The sequence below is a fragment of the Lindgomyces ingoldianus genome (assembly GCF_010093535.1).
Source record: "Lindgomyces ingoldianus strain ATCC 200398 unplaced genomic scaffold BDR25scaffold_14, whole genome shotgun sequence".
In the NCBI taxonomy this organism is placed as follows: Eukaryota; Fungi; Ascomycota; class Dothideomycetes; order Pleosporales; family Lindgomycetaceae; genus Lindgomyces; species Lindgomyces ingoldianus.
This window is the reverse complement of record NW_022985175.1, coordinates 904,745-923,900: the sequence shown is the minus strand read 5'-3', so window position 1 is coordinate 923,900 and position 19,156 is coordinate 904,745. Positions and strand designations below refer to the sequence as shown.

Genomic DNA, 19,156 nt, shown 5'->3' with positions numbered 1-19,156 from the left:
TTTTTTTTTTTTTTAAAGAGTTGCCTTCTGTACGCGTTACCTTCCTTCTGTCTGTGTAGGTCTATCTAATTATGTTCTGCCTTTACTCCACCCTATTTATTAGGACTTGCCTTAGTAATGCTGTGCGTTAGGATAGGCTAGTTGCGCTATATAAATAGCTCTTCTCTTCTTTATCCTTTGCTTTCTAAGCCCTGCTGTACAATCCCCTAGCTCTTTTCTCTTTTTGTACAGTGCTAACAGTGACAGATCCTTATAATAAGAAAAATAAGTGCGTATAATATAAAAAAAAAATAAAAAAAAATAAAAAAAATAAAGAGAAATAGGCCTTATATAAAGGCGTTGTTAGTCTAGTTAGTCTAAGGCATCTTTACGCACAGGATCTAGCTAGTCTATAGATGCTTCTATCTAGACAGAGAGGTAGTTAGTTAGGACTAATAATTAAAGAGCCTAGTTTAGTGTTTTTTTTATACATGCATTTACTAGGTTGTTTTTACTATTAATCTACTTTATTTTAGTAATTTTCTTTTTCTTATATAATTTATAAAGTAACATAATGTTAATTATAAGTTGCTTTTTACTAGTAGTGCCTAGCTTAATAAAGTAATTATATAGAGACCTTAAATCTATGTAGATTACTACTAAAATTAGTAGCAGTTTAAGCGTTTATATAATTTGCTGTAAAGTTGTACTAAGGGTAATTATATTATTAAACCCTCTAACTATTCTGTACAGTTTGCTAGTAAGGATACTCCTAGTTACTCTTTTACACTTAGTAGAATTCTAGTGTATAATATTGCCTAGTATTTTAAAGTAGTTGCTTTACTCTATATAGTCTTTATTACTTAATATAATTAAAAATCTTAGCTGTAAGCTAAGGTCTTTATTATTAGCAAATAATCTATTTATAAAAATAAACAGCTTTGCATAATTAAGCTATAATAGTAAAAAGGTAAGACTACACTTACTATTATCTATCTACTATTAAATTTATGTGTTAAGTGTGTTAATGTTATTATGCAAAGGGTTTATAGTTTATGTAGTAATAGACAAGTTAAATGCTGCCTTTAGTTAACACATAAATGTAATATATGCCCCTTTTACATATTACTTAACATATTATTATGCAGCATCTTTGTTTTCTAAGTTAATTATATAAAAGTAGCTTACTTATTTTTTTTAAGTAAAGACTACTATGTTATGTGTAAGTTTAATCCTTTTACTGTTAAACTTAATAAGCTGCTTTTTTACTAGAATAGTTTTACCTTTTATATAGAACTTTACTTTTTATAGTTTTTTTTTTTTTTTTTATATAAAATTTTTTATTATAATGCTTAAAGTGTTGTCTGTCTGTAGGCTAGTAATACTAAAGGTGTGCTCTTTTTTATTAGTAATTAAGAGGTAGAGGTTGTATAAAAAGATGTGCATGCGCAGCTTTTTTTTATAGTAGTTATAGTATGTTTTAAACTAATACAGTCCTAATTTAGCAGCTCTATATAAGGGTTATACAACCTAGAGTATTGTATTTAGTAGAAAGCTCTAGCGCATCTTCTTTAGTAGCTTTATGTACAGTGTGCGCATAAGCTTATCTATTAATTAAATGTATACTTATATAATATTACATAGTTTAAAATGCATTCTGTACATAGCTTTTAGGCTTACTTTTATAGCTAAAAGTAGTCTCTAGCTTATTCTTTAGATAGTTAGTAACTAAGTAAGAATTTCTCCTTTCTCTTTATCTAAGTAGCTAGTAAACACTAGGCAGGATTTCTTATATAGTTAAGTTATTTTACCTTTTACTTTTTATATAAGGCAGAGGTTAAAAATCTAACCTTTGTGCCTTATTAAGTTATACACTATAACTTTAAAAGTGCTATTAGTAATTAAAGTGTCTATTTTTATGTAGTCTAATTTCTTAAATAGTTTTTTAGGTGTAGTAATTACACTATTTATATAGAGCTTAATAAATAAGGCCTAATTATTTTTTTTCTTTTAAGTTAGAAATACCTAGTCTAGACTTTATGCAGGTTTCCTTTGCCTTTTACTTCTTCTAGTATTTATATCTTCCCTTTGCACTAGTGCGGCATTGCTATTCTAAGGGGCTTAGTCTGTAGTAGGCTTTAGTTCTGCCTTTATAACATTTTTATAGGGCTGTTTTTTCTTTCTTTTCTTTAGAGGATCTCTTTATATAGAGATTAGTTTATTTAGGTTATTTATTATAAGTAAGTTATTTTTTTTTTTTCTTTATAGTATAGTTTAACTTATGTATATTAGAGCTTTAGTAGGCTATTTTTTCTTTTAATAATAATATCTTTTTTTTTAATGCTCTTAATCTTATATAAGCTAGTCTAGCCTTTTTTCTCTCTTTATACTATAATCTCTAAGCTAAAGGGGAGGTTAAGAACTTTATGTGTTATAAAGCTATTATAAGTGTTAATTATATAATTAATATTTACTTTTACATAGTTTTTTTAAAGTATCTTTATTGCCTTTTGTACAGCGCTTACTTATGTAATAATGTCTAGTAATAGCAGAGAGTCTAGGTTAATTCTTAGGTATGCCCTAAAAACTAGCAGCGTGGGTACTAGACTGTGTAGGCTAGCTGTGTTGTTTAGAGCCTTAACTACTATCTGCAGGATAGCTTTATTATTTATACAGTTACCTAGCTTAGTCTTTAGGATGTTAAACACTTGTTAGAGAGGTGCGTGCACGCGCTTAACTTTTCTAACTACCTAATATGCTTCTACAAGCATCTGCCTACATGTAGCTCCTATAATCTTTACATAAGCTTAAAAATCCTCTAAAGCAAAGTTTATACTAGAGTTATGCATAATGTAGTCTAGGGGTTCTTAATAGGTGTTAATCTAGCATTTGCATAGTGCATCCTAGGTATCTTATGTAGACATAGATTTTAGGAATGTAGTAGCCTAAAATAATATATCTATATTAATAACATATAAAACATCTTTATTATTAATTTATATAATATTAATAATAACTTTATAGTTAAAGTAAGTGTTATTCTTAATTATAAACTTAAATTTTTGTAAGGCCTAGTTATATAATTAGTAGAGGTAGCAGAACTTCTTAATCTCTTCTAGCACTGCAGTATTAATGTTGTAGCTAGCGCTAGTTAGCATCTTTTAGAGTTTCTCTATGCAGGGGTGTCTAAATTAGTAGTAGAGGCAGTAAAGTTTTAATTTAGTAAAGAAAGATATAAATTTTTTTTTACTAATGTTAAAAAAAAGTGTCTTTATTTTTATATAATAAAGATAGTAGTTTTGTCTTTATGTATAATAATATTTAAAACATTATTAAAGTATGCCCTAAGTTAGTTAGCATCTACTAGCAATAGCAGGAATAGTGTTAGAGTTTCTAAGATGTAATATGTTATGTTACTAACTAGGTTAGTAATTTATATAGTACTAATTAATTCTGTTAATCTTTGTTTTTTAAAGCTAATACTCTTCTTCCTTAGTGTCTAGTCTACTTTTGTATAAAGGAATTTTTGTAGGTATGCTTTAAGTTATAACTTTCTTATAGTAGAAATCTTTGCTACGCTAGTATTCTATAGTTTACCTTAGTATACTGTATAGTATTAATCTTTAAAGATAAACTGTTCTGCGTATTCTTTAGGTTCTAGGCTGTAGATGTCCTCTGCAGTTGTGTAGTAGAAAAATATAGTATTAGTAAGGTAGTTAATAATCTTCTTACCTTTCTTTTTATCTAAGTTATTATTATTATGTAACTTTTTTTTTTTCTACTCTAGTTTACTTTTAAACTTTTAAATATATACATTTACTTTCTTACATGTTAGTGTCTTGTTATAGAATTCTTTATATAAAGAGATATATTAGCGTTTTGCATAAAATTAATTTATATAAGAATAATTTATTAACTAATATCTTTTTTTATAATAAATAAAGCATTGCTTTAATTATATAGAGGACTATAGTCTAAATAATTTTTTATATCCCCTTAAGCTTCTTTTATGTTGTTAATAGCTATGTATATGTAGTAAGCTATATTACTTATTAGTGTAGTACATGTCTTAGAATTTATTTATAAATGCATTATTTTATTAATTAATTATAACCTAAAGTGCTAAACAAAGGTTACTATATAGTGCCTTATATATAGGCTTAATTAAGAACATTACTTATTTAAGTTTAAGTTACTCTTAGCATACTTATATAATAGTAGTGTAAAGTAGTATCTTGCTTTAGAATTATAAACTAAGAGCTTTTTATATAAAAGTAAGTTTATTAATTATAGCTTTAAAAGCTTTATGTAAAGTTTTTATAAAGTTTTTTTACTTACTTTATATAAAGCTTATTGTTGTTTAATCTATCTAATACTAGTTATAGTTTACGTTAGTATTAAAGTAATTACTAAGCTGCTTGTACAGTAACTTCTATAATTATTCTAGACTAATATTATAAAAGTAGAACATGTGTGCGCGCCTTTTAAGGATATTAGAAAAGATGCTTATGTATAATGCCTTAAAGATAGTAAAGTGTTAGCAAAGCTTAATAAATACTATAGCCTTATTAGCTAAGATATTATATAGTTGCCTTATATAGTTATTCTTCTTTCTTTATGCCTTCTAGAATTATATAACCTTCTTAGGTGTAAGGTTCTCTGCTATAATATCTTATATAAGTAGAAGTTAGTATAAATTATACAGTAATTAAATTATATATAGTAAGTACAAGCTTTAGGGAATCTTATGTAGAGCTGTGGCTACAGGAATATATAGCTGCCTAGTTGTGCTCTTGTATAGTAAGCTATTACAAGGTAGTTGTACTAATTACAGAGGAAGTATTAGGTCTATAGGTAATTTATACAGAAACATTTTTTATTATGTTAAAACTAGTAATAGTAGTAATAGTTTTATATAATGCTTTAGTAAGATAGTAAATGTGTGTTCTTTTTTTATAAGTCTATATAGTGTAGTAGCCTCTATTATGTTCTTTTTAAAGCTAATGCCTTTATTCTGCAGAGTAGTAATTAGTTTTTATAAAAATAGTTAGCTAAGATCTTTAAAGTGTATAAGCTTCTACTTTATAAAGTTATTCTAAAAGTTCTTAAGTATATGTACATCTGTTACACTTAACATGTAAAGTTTTATAATTAAGTTAGCTGTGTATAAATTAAGCTTTTTTTTAAGTATATTATTTAATAGTTTAATTTTATCTACTTAATTTTTAATATTTATTTACTTTACTAGAGTCTTTGCTAAGATGCCTATAAAAGGTATATATTAGTTATACATTAATACATTATGTTAGCTAGTTATAAATAGAGCTAGCGTTGCTTATTGCTTTATAGTAGTTAATTATGCGTTGTTGCGCGCTGTCTTACTTCTTGTTGTACGCTGCCTCTAAACAGCCTTGTGCAAAAAAATAAAATAGACCTTCTAGTGTTAAATAAGCACTACTATTTATATAATACCTCTAAATAGTATTATATAGACAGGTTTTTTACTTTTACTTAGGTAACTAAATAAAAATTTATAGCTACTTACACATAAATTAGACTCTATTTTTACTTTTACTAATTTATAGTTAAAGTAGTAAAGAAAAGAATTCTTTTTATACATAAACTTTTAAATAAAAAGGTATAAAAAGAGCTTCTTTTTTTACAGTATTTAAACTACTAATTAGTGTTAAATAGACTCTCTGCTAGCTAGCACTTAGTGTTAGCAAATGCGTACAAGACAGAGAGGTTTGCACAGTGTAAACATTGCACAGGGGTGTTAGGTAACTAGTGTTAATTACTTCTTGTTTTTCCTCTGTACAGAGGAAAAGGGGGATATCTAGATGTTCGCGCACAGAGGTTCGCGCACGAGCATCATGTGACATAGATACGTGATCCTGCTCGTGCGTGATCGCTCGTATCCAGGCCGCGACGCTGCTGCTGCGTACGGACACTTACTATACTTAAAGTATTAACTTTTTTTTTTATAATCTTTACACTTTTTAGAACTAACTAAAGCATAATTTAAATTAATTTTTATTATATTAGGGTCTTTATTTATAACTGCGCTAGTTTAGGGGTGTATTAGGGCTTATATAAGAAGGAACCTTATGTTATTATTATAGGTAGCAATTAGGTTTACATATGCATTAAAGTTGTTTAGGAGGGGTTTTTCTACTATAGCGCGTTACAGTTTAGTTAAGAGGGAGTTATATAAGGCTATAATTAGACCTATTTTATTTAGGCCTATATTAGATGCAAGTTAGCAGAACTTAGTAAAGTGTAAAGTAAAGCTTTTTTTTTTATTATAAAGTGTTTAGGTAACTTAGAGCTATTAACTTTTTATTTAAGTCTTTATAAGTTACTTATAAAAACACTATAAATTAATCTAAGTTAATAATATTTTTATTTATTAGTAAGTTAATTAAGGCTATTATATTATAGTTAAGTTAAAAGTAGGCATATAGTAACTAAAAGTGTTTAAAAAGAAATTAGTCTATATTTTCTTTAAGTTTATATTAAAGCTTGCATAGAAAAAAAGGTAGGTCTTTTTATTTTCTATTAAATAGTAGGGAATTAGAGAGTTAGTTAGATTTTATTACTAAGTTAAAAAAGTTATAAGTTATAAGCAGTGTTAGGCAGAAAAAAGTTAAGCTATCTCTAAACTTCTAAGTAAGCTTTAAGGCTAGTAAGTTCTTAGTTTTTACTACTATAATAAAAGTTAAAGTAAAAATAAACTACTTAATAATGTAAAGCTGTTTTTTAAAGTTCTTTTAAAAAGCTTTAAAGCTTATAACATAGTAGCTTTTTTATAAAGTAAGCACTTTTTAAAAAGCTTTTTAGCTTACTTTAATAGCTTAAAGTTATGTAAGTACTAAGCTTATTAGATTAAATTTAAAAGCTATTCTTAGCTAGGGTTTTAACATAATGTAATGTTATAATTATGCATAAGTAAGGTTATAGAGCTTTATAGAGGTCTAGTTTAATTACTATGTAAGGTATTATAGTAGGTATAAGACATGATATAAGAAATAGAAAAGTTTAAAAGAAAATTAGTAATTAAATACTTAGCTTAAAAGTCTAAGCGCTTTAGGTATAAATTAAGCCTGTTTTAGGTTTAGTTAGTGTTAAGGCAGTTTGTGCTTAAGTTCATGTCTGTGTCGTGTTGTGTTTGTGTCAGACGTGCACTAATAATACTCCAGTACGCGTCTAATACAGTTATGTCTGGGATCCGGGGAGGATACCGTGACACGCCTATACACTTTCTTTAAAAGTGTAAAATAACCTACATTAAGTAGCTATAAAAAGTAAAATAAGTAAAACAGCATATCGAAAGTAATAGTTTTATTTATAGCTACTATTATTAAAACTTAAAGGTGCTAGTTATAACTTTTATAGCTGTTAATAATAAGCAGCTAGTGCTCTCTAATAGTACACTTTTCTATATAAGTGTGTTAGATTGAAGCACTGTTTCTGGGCTTCCTGAGATGAATGATGGGTTTAGATATAATGTAGAGGTGATGTATGGGATGATGATTGATTGTGTTGATTTATCGATCCTTTTTCTGCTCTACTCGTGTTGCTCGGCTTTTTGTTTTGCCGATCCGAGTCCCTCGCGCACTTGCCCTATGCGCGACCAGCTTGCAACATGCTGCAAATTGCTGCAAATTGCTGCAAAATGCTGCAACATGCTGCAAAATGCTGCAAAATGCTGCAAAATGCTGCAACATGCAGCAATTTGCAGCAACATACTGTTCGAGCTTATTGCTCGTACTATGTAGCAGCTTTCGTCAAGCGTTCCTCCTGTCTTGACAGTAGGTGCGCATATCTGACAAAGTGTTAAAGTACTTTAGCTACTAGAAACTAAGCTTATTTATTATCTAGCTATTTTTAAAGACTATAATAACCTAGTCTTAAAGTATAGTATTCTTTTTATAGTATTAGTGCTTTAAATTCCTACTATCTACTTTTAATTACTTTACTATAACTATTAGAGTAGTTTTAGTGGGGGCTTAGCACAAGTGACTAACTCGCCTGTGAGGTACGTTATACTGATCATTAAGCGGCAGGATATCGCGATCACTTAAACTTATCTGGAAAAACTCTCTAGGTCTACTAACGCCGCCTAACTTCCAGGCCTTTCCCCCTTTCCCCTCTCTCTTTTCTACTTCACATATTTATGTTGGTGAGTCTTACACCTCTGTATCGTATGTGTAATGACTTACGACTCTCAGCTATTGATTTCAGGGCTTTTGGAAACGTAGCAAGCGGGATATCAGGTGCAGTGCAGTATCACAGAATGAGGGGGATAACTAGTTTAGAACCCATTTGTTTAAACCGTTCGCTGAAAATAGGGAGAATGCCGATAGCATGCAAATTTCTGTCTTCAAATAGCCCCTAGCCATATTCCACGATGCGTCTTTTGACGCAGTACATCATGCTTTCGCTTTTTTCAAAGTGACAACCTTTCCTAAAAATTTTGACATTTTAACTTGCTCTGCCAATGAGAGTCAGCTGTAGTATATCCAGACTATCGTACTTACAGTTTATTATTGTACCTTCTGGTTTGCACATATTTGAAGATTGTAGATGACGCTGTAGAACAGTTTGCTAAGCGTTTGGGGTAGCTCGAACTGCTGAACAAGCTTTTCCACCAAGTTCAGTGGACTATCCTGCCATTTTAAAAGATCTAATCCATCTAGCTCTTGAGACCCCTTCACTCATGATGCAAAATGGCCCTCAAAACCTCTTCCAGCTTTCCGCACAGGCCCCGTCCTCCCCACTTAGTGTTTAATAGAACGTATTACTGTTGCTACTATTACAAATAGTAACAATCCCTTAGTACTTAGGACAAAAGTGAAATGCCTTCCGTTACTGTACAGTTAATTACTACAGTAACCGCATATCCTAATAGATTTCTTGGAGATTTGATAACACGTTCGCAGCGAACGTTTTCGAGAGGTCTCATAGGGCGTTTTCACGCGTAGTAGCACGAGAGTTGCTGTGGAACGGAGTTGCCAAAACACTAGAATTTGTACTATTTTTAGCCGTGTTATCTATTGACAGGACAGAGCAGTAAATTACCTACTCCTTGCCTCTATTGTCACCATAAGTATGTGGAAGCTCCTCTAAACTCTGCGTAGCAAAAGCGTGCAGTAAAAGTACGCTATTACTAGCCTAAGTACTCTAAGGTTTCAGGTTACAAGGTCTTGCCTTAATATGTTAAAGACTGCCTCTAGAGGCTCTTGGAGCTTTAAACTTAAGGCATTATCCTCTGTGTTTCTTTGCCTGCTCTTTAACTAGCCAATGTCTATTCTTACAGGTTTCCTATAGACTCACGCCCTAGCAACGGCCTAAATTTTAATATCAAGGGGGACAATATCCGGACTAGAGGTTCCAGTAGAAGCCCAGAAGTAATACATATTGCGTATGGCGCTCAAGGGGCTTTCTAGGAGGCTTCGACGTCTTTTCTATAAAAGTACAGCATGGATCTGGGGTAGTTTAACGAGGAAAACAAGCGTTTGAAGAACTGGACATGCAAGTATTGTAATTACTAGGTACAAAGGATTTTGTGAAGGCTGTTGCTTCTACAGCCTATTATCACAACCCACCTCCAGAAGAAGCACAGAGTTGATGCCTTTAAGGGAAACTATCTCCTAGGGAGCCTGTTTCTCTAAAGCTACAGTGCAACTGGATTGCTGGAGGACTTATCTACTTGGAGTTGAACAAATATCTGCCACTATATTAGCAACAATGTGTCAAAGCCGAGCTCTCTAGACGTTCTAGAAACACTAGTCACTGCAGCAATTATACTAAATAGCAACGTCACAGTTAATTGACTTAGCAATAATTATTACTGCTTCTAAGGCCGTTCTAACTCCCTCTATCCGTAAGAAAGAAACTATATTGCCGCCAATAACACCTTAAAAATACCATACACAAAGACGTTGGCTAAAGTAGTGCCTGCAGCCTTCTAGGGATTGCCTCCAATACTAGCGAACAAACTGAACTTACCTTTTACAGGGAGACTAAGTATAGAGACTGCCTTGGTCGAGTTCGTCCAGTTGAGTCAGACGGAGGATAGCTAACTGCCTGAAAACGCACACAATTTGTAGTACATTTCTTCGTTCACAGCCTCTTTGTATTTTAAAGGCTTAGCTTCGTCACAGTGTGCGCGGCTCTGCTATCGCCTCACTGCCCTACCGCGAGCTCTAACCCATGACCCTCGTTATGGATATTCACGACAGTCTCCTGAAGTTACTATCTACGAACCTTCGTGTTAGAGTGAGGGCGATGCTCGGCCACGCCGGCGAGCCGTTCATCCGCGGCATGCGGGTCTGGTAGAACACTGGAAACGTTCCAGACAACCACATGCTCGCGTAGGATTTCGTTAGCCAGTTCCGCAAGCTGAGCAGCAATAGGCTATCTGTATATGTTATATAAATCGAGCAGTACGGTTAGGGCGAGACCGTTGTAAGGAGGTGTATCTCCTAGCTAAGTAGAAGGAATCTTAGATACAGGTATTACTGCCGAGGCCTTCAGTGAGCGTATAGCTATGGATTGCGTCGCCTAAGCAGAACCTAGAATCCGTTAGCACGCTTTTGGTTCTTCCTGTGGATTATATATTTACACGTCCCTTAGATATTTTATCAACAGATATCTCGTTGACGTACCATTTGTTCAGTCCTAGGATTTCGGCGTTTACGCTTAGATCACCAATACTTTTTTGCACACGCTGTCTTCATTCTTCGCTCCTTCGCTTTGGGACTGACTGGTGTTTTGGGAATCGCAACGAGCATCCATTCGTTCCAAGGCTTTAGCATCCGAACCGTACTGTGAAACAGATAGTACCAATGTAATCTGAGGACACAGCTTAGAAGAGAGGGTCGGTATTGCATAAGATGAGCGAGGTCAACCTAGCAAAGACGTTGAAGGACAGGGTGGTGCTCCGTTGATTGGTGAATGGTAACTGGAGTTAATCGGCAACAAACCTGCGTCGTCCACCTGATCCGAAAGGAATCTTGTAATGATGTAGTACCGATTTCCTAAGACGCGGTGTTTTGCTAGATGAATATACTTCCGAGAGATAGCACCTATCTTGAACGACAGCAAATTAGTGTCAACCTTCACTTAAACTTTATCAGTACTGCTTCATTCAAACCTCTCCCCAGATCCCCTCCCTTGAACCCATGGTCCATTACATACTTCGCTGACAAAGGCTCAGTCTACGTCTACGGCAAATTCAAATACCGACACGGGGGGGCATACTCAAAGTCTCCCATTCCTCCTGGAAGTTTTCTCTACACATGTACCCGTGAATATTCTCCTGCCATCTACCCGCACCAACAGAAGTGAGAAATGGCATCGTCACTGCATCCTAGTTTCACGCCGTCTTCTCAGAGCCGGATGTCACGGAGACAATCGAGAGCTAGCAGATTGGCCGTGCCAGATTGACCGTACCAGATTGACCGTATGAACGTGGGGATGTTAGCGGTGCTAGGGGGGAGGCAATAAAAAGGCCAACATTGCCATAGCGAACGAGGAAACAGGCGAGAGATGCTCTAGAAGAGCCAGCTCGTACGATGAGGAAGTCGGTTTTGGTGTTTGGATAAGCAGACATTGTAGAACTGTGGGGGAAGAAGAACTGGTAGCATCAGATGAGTAAATCGTCAGTTTGACACGAACTGGTGGTGCTGTTAGAGTAGAATGGGACGCAAGAGCGCTGGAGATTTCGTGTATCGCACATCCCGAACGAACCCCGCAGCTATTAAAACCTGTAAAGGATAGAAGGGTTCTAACTAGGTTATACTCTCCTATAGTTCTGAAGCTTCAGGATAGGGGGGAGCACATACAGGTTGGCCACAGAGTGCGCTCCAAAGACTTATGAATTGTCGCGAAGCTAGTGATGCCCAGGGAACAGTTCGAACCTCGATTTCTACGCTACGCTTCATAATACTAGCAGAATTGGCGGTTGGACTTGGCGAGGGGCGAAAGTGCGAATAGTACGAGGTTCATGACGTGTAGCAAAGCGTTGTGGTTGAGCAATCTATATCTCAGAGTTGTTGTCAGCAACAGCGCTATGAGAGACCAGGATCTCGCCTTTTACCATCACTGTCTAATACGACGGAATTGAACCGCGAAAAACAAAAGAATCTGTGTTCTTCTTTCCATTGCGTCCGTTGAGCACAGTTTGTGATCCCGGAGGGCGGGCTACGGGCGCAGTTGCTGCTGGGGCTGGAGGAACATTACAAAAATAGGAAGTAGGCGTTCCACCAAACCATAGAAGTTAAGCCCCTTGCATGGCGTTGTAATAATGAGGGCCGTAGGTTCTCCATCGAGCGAGCTCGGTATATTCTCTATAGAAGGTGTGTGCCACGAAATCGCGTACTACTGAAGGCTTTGCTGAATGCTGAAGTATATGACCAATCCGATCGATCTTAACTAAGTATAGAATGTGTAAAATGAGTTTCCATGTGCTTAGGGCACAGCCGACAATGGCCAGCTTTCAAAATGCATCAAATGACTGTGAGCGTGTATGAAGAGAGAAACATCATCCTTCTTTGTCAGGCGCATGACACCCCTCTCTATACTTACATTAAGGTCCTAAGAGCACGAAATTCTCGCACAAAATGCTGTCCCTATATCCTCCTGATGCTGAACAACCTCAACCTTGGAGTCATTGGAATGTTATTTGTGTGAGAACGCCCCCATCGTCTATTTTCAATCGTGAGGACTTGCCAATCAGCCAGAACAAAATGCGAGGTGGACAGAGGCTGCTCGTCGCAACGCAGAGGGCAGGGAGTTTCTGAAGGAGGACTTTTTAGATCCTTTAGGAATAGATCCGTTGAAAAAGATGGTGACCAAAAGGGGTAACACAATGCGGTTGGTTTGATGACAGTTGTGATGGAAGCGTTGATGCGAGAATCCTGTGTATTTAGTGAATGAGATTGGGAAAGTAGGCGAAGCAATACTACTGAAAATGGAAATCGAACGGGGAAGGATATCGTTCACACTTACTCCGGCTAATCGCAATGTTCTCCTGTAGGGGCACCCCATTAGTTCATGTGTGCGACTCTCTTCCATTCCATCGGTAGGCTTATAAGGCATCCGATCTGGAATCATGCAACGCTTTAAGGAGTGGCGTATCCTTCTCGCCAAATCTCCAGTATTCGACCTCAGCCTCAACATTTCCTTTCAGTCCGGCAATCTCCGAGACTGTGCTCTTCGGCTTTTTGTCAGCTGACGTAGGCCCAACTGTGCGCGCAGGCCGACATGAAACGACGTTATGCGTACCGATGTCCGATCCTTAAGGCATGCCGTCCGAGCATGGCGTCATCTCGTGCGAAGAATTTGAGCTTTCGTCTAAGGCACAACCGTGGTTGCGGCATTGTGCGGATGCATCACGCAACTTCGACGTAGACCGAGCCTTGTACTCCGTCGATAAGGGGGCATGAGGTATGAAATAGACGGATGTAGGGGAATCCAAGTTCCGTTAATTTTGCAAATTGCATCACCGAACAACCGAACAACCAGCTACCGCAAGCTCCAGAGAAGTGAACGTTGCAGGGCCTGGAACAGCGTGAGAGAAACTTGAAAGCCTATAGTTATGTGTAACTACCTATAAAAAGTAATTAAGCAAAATCGTTCTAAAATCTACAATAGTACTAATTGCCCATGGAAGGATAGGAACCCGTTGAGAATGAGCAGGCTTGTTGAGTCTCTGTGTACCTCGGCAAACGCATGAACGAACGAGTCACGTGCGACGAATGTGGAAAGAGCTGGGCTCGCTCATGTCAGATTGATCCTATGCAATCCGGAGTATTCCTCCCTGTCCTTTGGGGTCCTTGCGTACGATTAGATGAATTCGATAATCTGTACTTCCTTAACGTACGTGAAGGCGATGAAGGAGTTCCATGCGCCATCCAGTGGATTAATGCTCTTCCGCTCGCGCGTTCCTGATAACCCTTGTTCCATCGTTCCTTCATCCATAGAGCTGCATGTATAGGGCCTGAGACCCGCTTTTGAATATTCTACAGCAATCAGGAGGGAAGACATGGTCGTACAACAAAATCAGCCTCGTAGGATTCACTCCCTCATCCTAGATCCTCAACGGTTTCCTGCATGGCGCAAGGAGTCGGTAATAGGAATAGCGCTTCATATTACATCCTTGCAAGATTCTGAGAGCTCCTGCGAATGCTCTTTCAATAATCTACGCAGAAAAGGTATAGGTCTCGTTAGGATTTTGGCCCATGCTCGGATTTGACCATCCGGCTAATTGATACTTTGGAACATCAATAGTGAATGTGGTTAGTTCCCGTTCCGAGGATCGGAGGCAACACAAATGAAAGCCCACGGGCTTGTTGATCCTGTTCCCTGGTCTTGGGAAACTTAGCCCCAAGACACCGCGAACTTGGGAACTGTTGTTTGAAAGTTGTGTCAACGTCGCTTCTCTGGATCTTCATGGATTCGGACAATAACTCGTTTTATCATTCGTAACCGGGATCAAATACCTTCTTTTGATGAATATTGCAGGTGAATAGTCACTCACACATCTAAGAATTCGCCTTTCCTTTCGGAGCCTTTTCTGATCGGGAGCGCGACGGTAGTCGCCCTGAGGCAATCGGCGTCTTGGCTGGCAGAATTGCCACCACAGGGAATAGTGGTGCAACGGTAACTGAAGCTTAACCTGTCAGCGCAAAGTGACCATGGAACAACCACAACGCTTCTTGTCTCGTCATGTTGTCAGGGTGGCATCGTGGCAACTACACGATCTATTTCCAGTCCCTGCGTGCTCCGATCCAGGTTTTCGACATTCACGGGGCAAGCGGAGGGAGGAAGTAGGGAACTCAGAACTTCAGGAGAATCGTGCAGCAGTGGCTGAATGGAGGATTTCCATGCCTGACTAAACCAACAGGCCTCAAATGATCCTCTGTTGCTGGAATCGATAGGCGAGGCTGTGATTGTAGGACGAATGAATTGGCAAAGGCCAGAGTCAGCCTTGCCTAATCTTCAACAATATCTTGCGGCTGCTCATAGGGAATCGACCAGTCTATTGAATTCTCGTCTACGGAAAAGGAGTAATTAGAACTCGGCATGCACAAAGAGAAGCAGGCTACATCGGAGTGGCAAGCGGCGTTATTCTCGCGTGCAGAACTTGACACATTCAGCACTCAATTGGAGTGGCGGAGGTGACCATGTGTTTCAAGCCATGCTGCAACAATGTGCGGCGAACTTCCTTATCCTCCTTTGGTTCCCACGCGTGCGCGGGCCACAGCGGTTGATGTATCGTGAGCATGGGTCGAGATGGTTGATATGATGACCAGCCAGAGCCCTGGCGACGTCAGAGCTTTCCCCACGAAATCCCAGATGTGGCAGTTGTAAATTTTGTTGACCCTGAGGTCTCGCGATGGGGCCCTCGCCGGAAACAGGTTCCGGCCAAGATGCGAAGTGGGAGATGCTGAGCGGGCAGGGATGCTTCGGCTCCGAGTTAGCGACTATACCGAAGAAGGACTAAAGTAACTATATATAGACAAGCGAGAGGCTGTGCACGCATCTAGTCTTGGCTGATCGCCCGCCGCATCCACCGTCCTAAACTAAGCTTCAGACCTCCTGACTGCACCCCGCCAAGCGCGACTCAACCGCCAGCACCTGCACGAAACTAGCTGCCTTCGCAGCCCTGTGCCGAGCGTCTGCTTGCAATCTGCACTGAGGCGAGAATGGCTGACTGCCCTGAAGCGCTGCGTGCGTCCTGAGCCTCACCGTTCAAGTCAAGGTACGAGGTAGGTATCATGTGTATCAGGTCCACCTGCCAGGGCCACCGGACAGGCCGTAGCTGGGCCTCCCGCTCTCCTCACATCTCAAGCCTCAATCGAGCATGGCCCTTGGTCCTAACCAACAATGTGCCCCAATCCTTCAGTCCACGACCAGAAATACGACGACCCAGATAATAGCTTGTTTCGTTGCAATTTCCGATGAGGCGTCTCTCTCCTCCGTCTGAGGCAATGACCATCCTTCTTCCGCCTCCGCCTCTTTGTCTGCTGTGAGAACGCTCCTCAGACGGAAAAACCAAGTATCTTGTATTACCTTCTATTCTCATTCCTCCTTTCCCGCAGTCGACACATATCAGCATTGCACATCCCGCCCGTTAACCCTGCAATGCCACCACTGCCACCATCGACGCCTCTCAGCTAATCCCCCCGATATCCATCCCTCCTGTCCCACCTTTACATACCACGTTCCCGGATCCACGCTGCTTAACCCAGGATATACAAACAGCGTAGAATTTTAAATTGCCTGAAATTTCGCCTGTTTGCAGTAGCGCAGCCATTTCCGCTGCCTACTGCATCTGCAGACCACGCTCTTAAAGTTGCCCGGCTTTCCGACCCCCTGCCAGGGTGGACGGCACAGCTCCAGCCTCAAATACGCACACATAACCAACCACAGCTCTTTTAGAATGCTACCCAGCGCCCACCTGCTGACCACACCGACTTCGCTCGCCAACTATAAACCTGAAGACCTATCGTCGACTGCGTTTTCGTTACTTTCATCGAGTTACCTGTTTCTGCAGGTCGACCGCGACCTTGCCCATGAGGAGGAGCGTATGGCACATCCACCAAGGCCAAAGAGCAGAAACGACGATGCGGAGCTATGGTTTTCAATGCCTAGTAGTGCGAGGCGGGAGCACCAACAGACTCGGGGTCCAGAGCAGTCGGCATACCAAGCAACGTCAACTCGGCATAGCTTCCGCAGATCTGCATCACCAAGTCGATTTCCACCGATACCATTAATATCTACGACTACAGCTGTCAATAAGCCGCTACCACCCTCCCCCGAGTCCGAGAAGAAGAAGCGCAAGCCGGCTTCGCTGCGCTCCTTAATCCGGCGCCGGCCCTCAGACCAGCTTGATCCGTCCCACCTCCAGCCTGAACCCTACCAGAACCACCAACGCTCTTCGTCCGCTAACGGGAACTTGAGCCCCACGCCATATCAGTATTATTACCAGCAGCCATCTTCCCGCAGCATGCCCTCTTCACCTGCGGAGTACTCTCAGGCTTCATCCCAAGTCCCTATCCTCGCTCGCGCCCATTCCACCACCGTAAATATGTCGACGCCTACTCAGCCCCAAACCTACCCTCAGCGGTCATCCTCTACTAATGCGTATTTCGAACCACAACCTCCTCGCGCCCGTCGCACCTTCCCGGAGACGAGTACACCTTCCAGTGCAACGACTCGCGACTCCATCTCAGATAGACCGCGACCCCATACCTGGTTATCACCAACCGAGCCCTTCGAGGATGCATCTGAATTCCATCTTTTCGTAGAAGCCACTAGTGGACTTTCAGACGGAGGTGGAGGCTTCGACACGCTCTCCCCAAATAGCCCACCACGCCTCCAAGGCTCCCTCTTCGGTCGCGGCCGCCAAAATGACCGAATACCAATCCCACTACAAAACCCTCCCGCGGCCCAACCCTCTCAAACTCACCCTGTCGGCGGATGGCAAACTATGGGCTATGACTTCATTCCACCTCAGCCTACAGATTCTCAAATGACAGCATCGGCCCTACCACGTCTGGATCCTAATGTGCAGTCTCATTTGACTCCCAACATGAATGTCATCAACCTGGAATTAGAAAGATTAGGGTTAAGTGAGGAAGAAGAGGCTGAGGATGAATTGCCCGATTATGCGCAAAGTCAGGCGGAAATGAACGCAATGAGGAGGCGAGAGGCGACCGATCGAGCTAGGGAATTAGAAGCTAGGTGGAATAACTCAAGAGGATGGAGGGGACGCTGAGACACTGCCCATGGACCTACATTGAGTTTGATTGTGGTGGCTGGTCTGTGAAGAAGGGAAGAAATGATTCAATTCTGGGGGCAATGGACGAAAGGTCTGATTCATTTAATTCTGAAGCCGACGTCCCTGCGGACTTCTGCCGCTGTTTTGTTCGATTCACAACATTGATACCCTCGCTTGATACTATTCACTTTGGAAAATTAGGTTGGAAGATTTCGTGGTTGTATGGATATGGAGATAGCATCAACGGACTGGTCAAGTGTATGATGGAACGAAGACTTCGAATGGATATAGTCATATTTTCACCGAAGTTTCTACAATATGCTGCTACGATGAACGTGGAGTTTTCACTTGCTACTGTGATTTCCCATTGGACTTGATGCCTATCCGCTAGTCTCTGGCCTTCCATTTCCTCCTGTGCATCTCGGAGGCGTTCCTGGCGTCCCCTGAGTGAGCATTTGCCAGCGATGCTGCAACTCTTACCGCAAGCACGAATCCTTCACTTTCACTACGACACACGAATTCATCCACCTCAAACCCCTAAATCTGCCTTCAGCGATAGCTACACATACGATACGGTCGGCGCTAATATTCCATCCGTCCAATTGACGCGCGCGACAATGAAAACCCAAACTACCGTCCCAATAGCGTCGTGAATTTGAAAATGCAAAAACGTGACGTCTGCATCGCAAGGCTGATTCCAGCGCCAACCCATGCATGTTAAGCTCGTAAGGCGTTCTTCCAGAGAAGTAGGCCCATGTGATATCAACTCGCAAGCTTCCCGAGGTCCGTTACAGCGTTAAGGAAGAACGGTTGGGGGCCATTTCTGGGTCCCTGTGCCACGTTAGTGCAGATCAGCCAATCACCGAATGACGGATTGCTAGATTGGGCAATCGTGATATAGCCGGCCTGCGTCGGGGCCGCGGATGATCGAGGGCCTGGGAAATGAGGTGACAGCTAGAGGGAGACGCGTAATAAGGATGGTATGCAGGAGAAGTGTTAGAGAAATTGGATAGATGGTGTCCTGGCTGTTAGAGATGGGGATGGATGAGGCTGTGCTGCACTGAGTTTTGGTGATAAGCTTGAGGGTCTCGCCTAGGTATGCATGCTGTTCGAAACGGGTATCATGGTAATTGCTGATCGGTACACAGCAGAAGCGGTGAAGGTAGAGATGTATTATTCGGAATTTGGAGGTCAGCGTGGAGTTCACCATCCAGCAGGAGTCTACCCATATCCCCATTTCTTGATGTAAACCGGCATGTATCATCAGATAGATGACGAGAGTCAACTTCGAAGCATAAATCTTATACTTTTAGAGTCTTCCTTGACCCTGAAGATAGACAGAGATACCTATCTTCCTCTAATTACGCTCTATGATTTGCAGCAGCA

General features: G+C 39.8%; 5 protein-coding genes across 5 annotated transcripts; 3 read left to right on the top strand and 2 right to left on the bottom strand.

Moving 5' to 3' along the window:
• Window positions 1-8,185: 8,185 nt before the first annotated feature.
• On the top strand, window positions 8,186-9,753 carry BDR25DRAFT_354659 (uncharacterized protein; the record flags this gene model as incomplete). Its single annotated transcript, XM_033695348.1, has 10 exons — window positions 8,186-8,260; window positions 8,293-8,358; window positions 8,408-8,433; window positions 8,491-8,561; window positions 8,604-8,748; window positions 8,902-8,989; window positions 9,380-9,439; window positions 9,477-9,517; window positions 9,554-9,643; window positions 9,681-9,753. 10 exons carry the CDS (start codon window positions 8,186-8,188, stop codon window positions 9,751-9,753), a joined length of 735 nt encoding a protein of 244 aa, XP_033548263.1.
• Window positions 9,754-11,404: 1,651 nt separating this feature from the next.
• Window positions 11,405-11,596, bottom strand: BDR25DRAFT_223660 (uncharacterized protein; the record flags this gene model as incomplete). The annotated part of the gene is made up of 1 exon (XM_033685119.1): window positions 11,405-11,596. The coding sequence occupies one exon, from the start codon at window positions 11,594-11,596 to the stop codon at window positions 11,405-11,407; it is 192 nt and encodes a 63-aa protein (XP_033548262.1).
• A 693-nt stretch (window positions 11,597-12,289) lies between these two features.
• BDR25DRAFT_393504 (uncharacterized protein) lies at window positions 12,290-13,935 on the top strand (the record flags this gene model as incomplete). Its single annotated transcript, XM_033698261.1, has 8 exons — window positions 12,290-12,738; window positions 12,768-12,862; window positions 12,899-13,009; window positions 13,071-13,273; window positions 13,302-13,391; window positions 13,432-13,555; window positions 13,663-13,687; window positions 13,730-13,935. The coding sequence occupies exons 1-8, from the start codon at window positions 12,606-12,608 to the stop codon at window positions 13,933-13,935; spliced, it is 987 nt and encodes a 328-aa protein (XP_033548261.1). The 5' UTR covers window positions 12,290-12,605.
• A 22-nt stretch (window positions 13,936-13,957) lies between these two features.
• BDR25DRAFT_354656 (uncharacterized protein) lies at window positions 13,958-16,407 on the bottom strand (the record flags this gene model as incomplete). Its single annotated transcript, XM_033695347.1, has 19 exons — window positions 13,958-14,051; window positions 14,088-14,153; window positions 14,190-14,421; window positions 14,449-14,519; window positions 14,578-14,656; window positions 14,681-14,701; window positions 14,745-14,853; window positions 14,880-14,930; window positions 14,991-15,063; window positions 15,093-15,116; window positions 15,147-15,220; window positions 15,249-15,450; window positions 15,508-15,539; window positions 15,583-15,642; window positions 15,683-15,814; window positions 15,869-16,067; window positions 16,096-16,163; window positions 16,208-16,312; window positions 16,360-16,407. The coding sequence occupies 19 exons, from the start codon at window positions 16,405-16,407 to the stop codon at window positions 13,958-13,960; spliced, it is 1,740 nt and encodes a 579-aa protein (XP_033548260.1).
• Window positions 16,408-16,429: 22 nt separating this feature from the next.
• On the top strand, window positions 16,430-18,491 carry BDR25DRAFT_354655 (uncharacterized protein; the record flags this gene model as incomplete). Its single annotated transcript, XM_033695346.1, has 5 exons — window positions 16,430-17,733; window positions 17,769-18,126; window positions 18,162-18,184; window positions 18,219-18,419; window positions 18,461-18,491. The coding sequence occupies 5 exons, from the start codon at window positions 16,430-16,432 to the stop codon at window positions 18,489-18,491; spliced, it is 1,917 nt and encodes a 638-aa protein (XP_033548259.1).
• Between the last annotated feature and the right edge of the window lie 665 nt (window positions 18,492-19,156).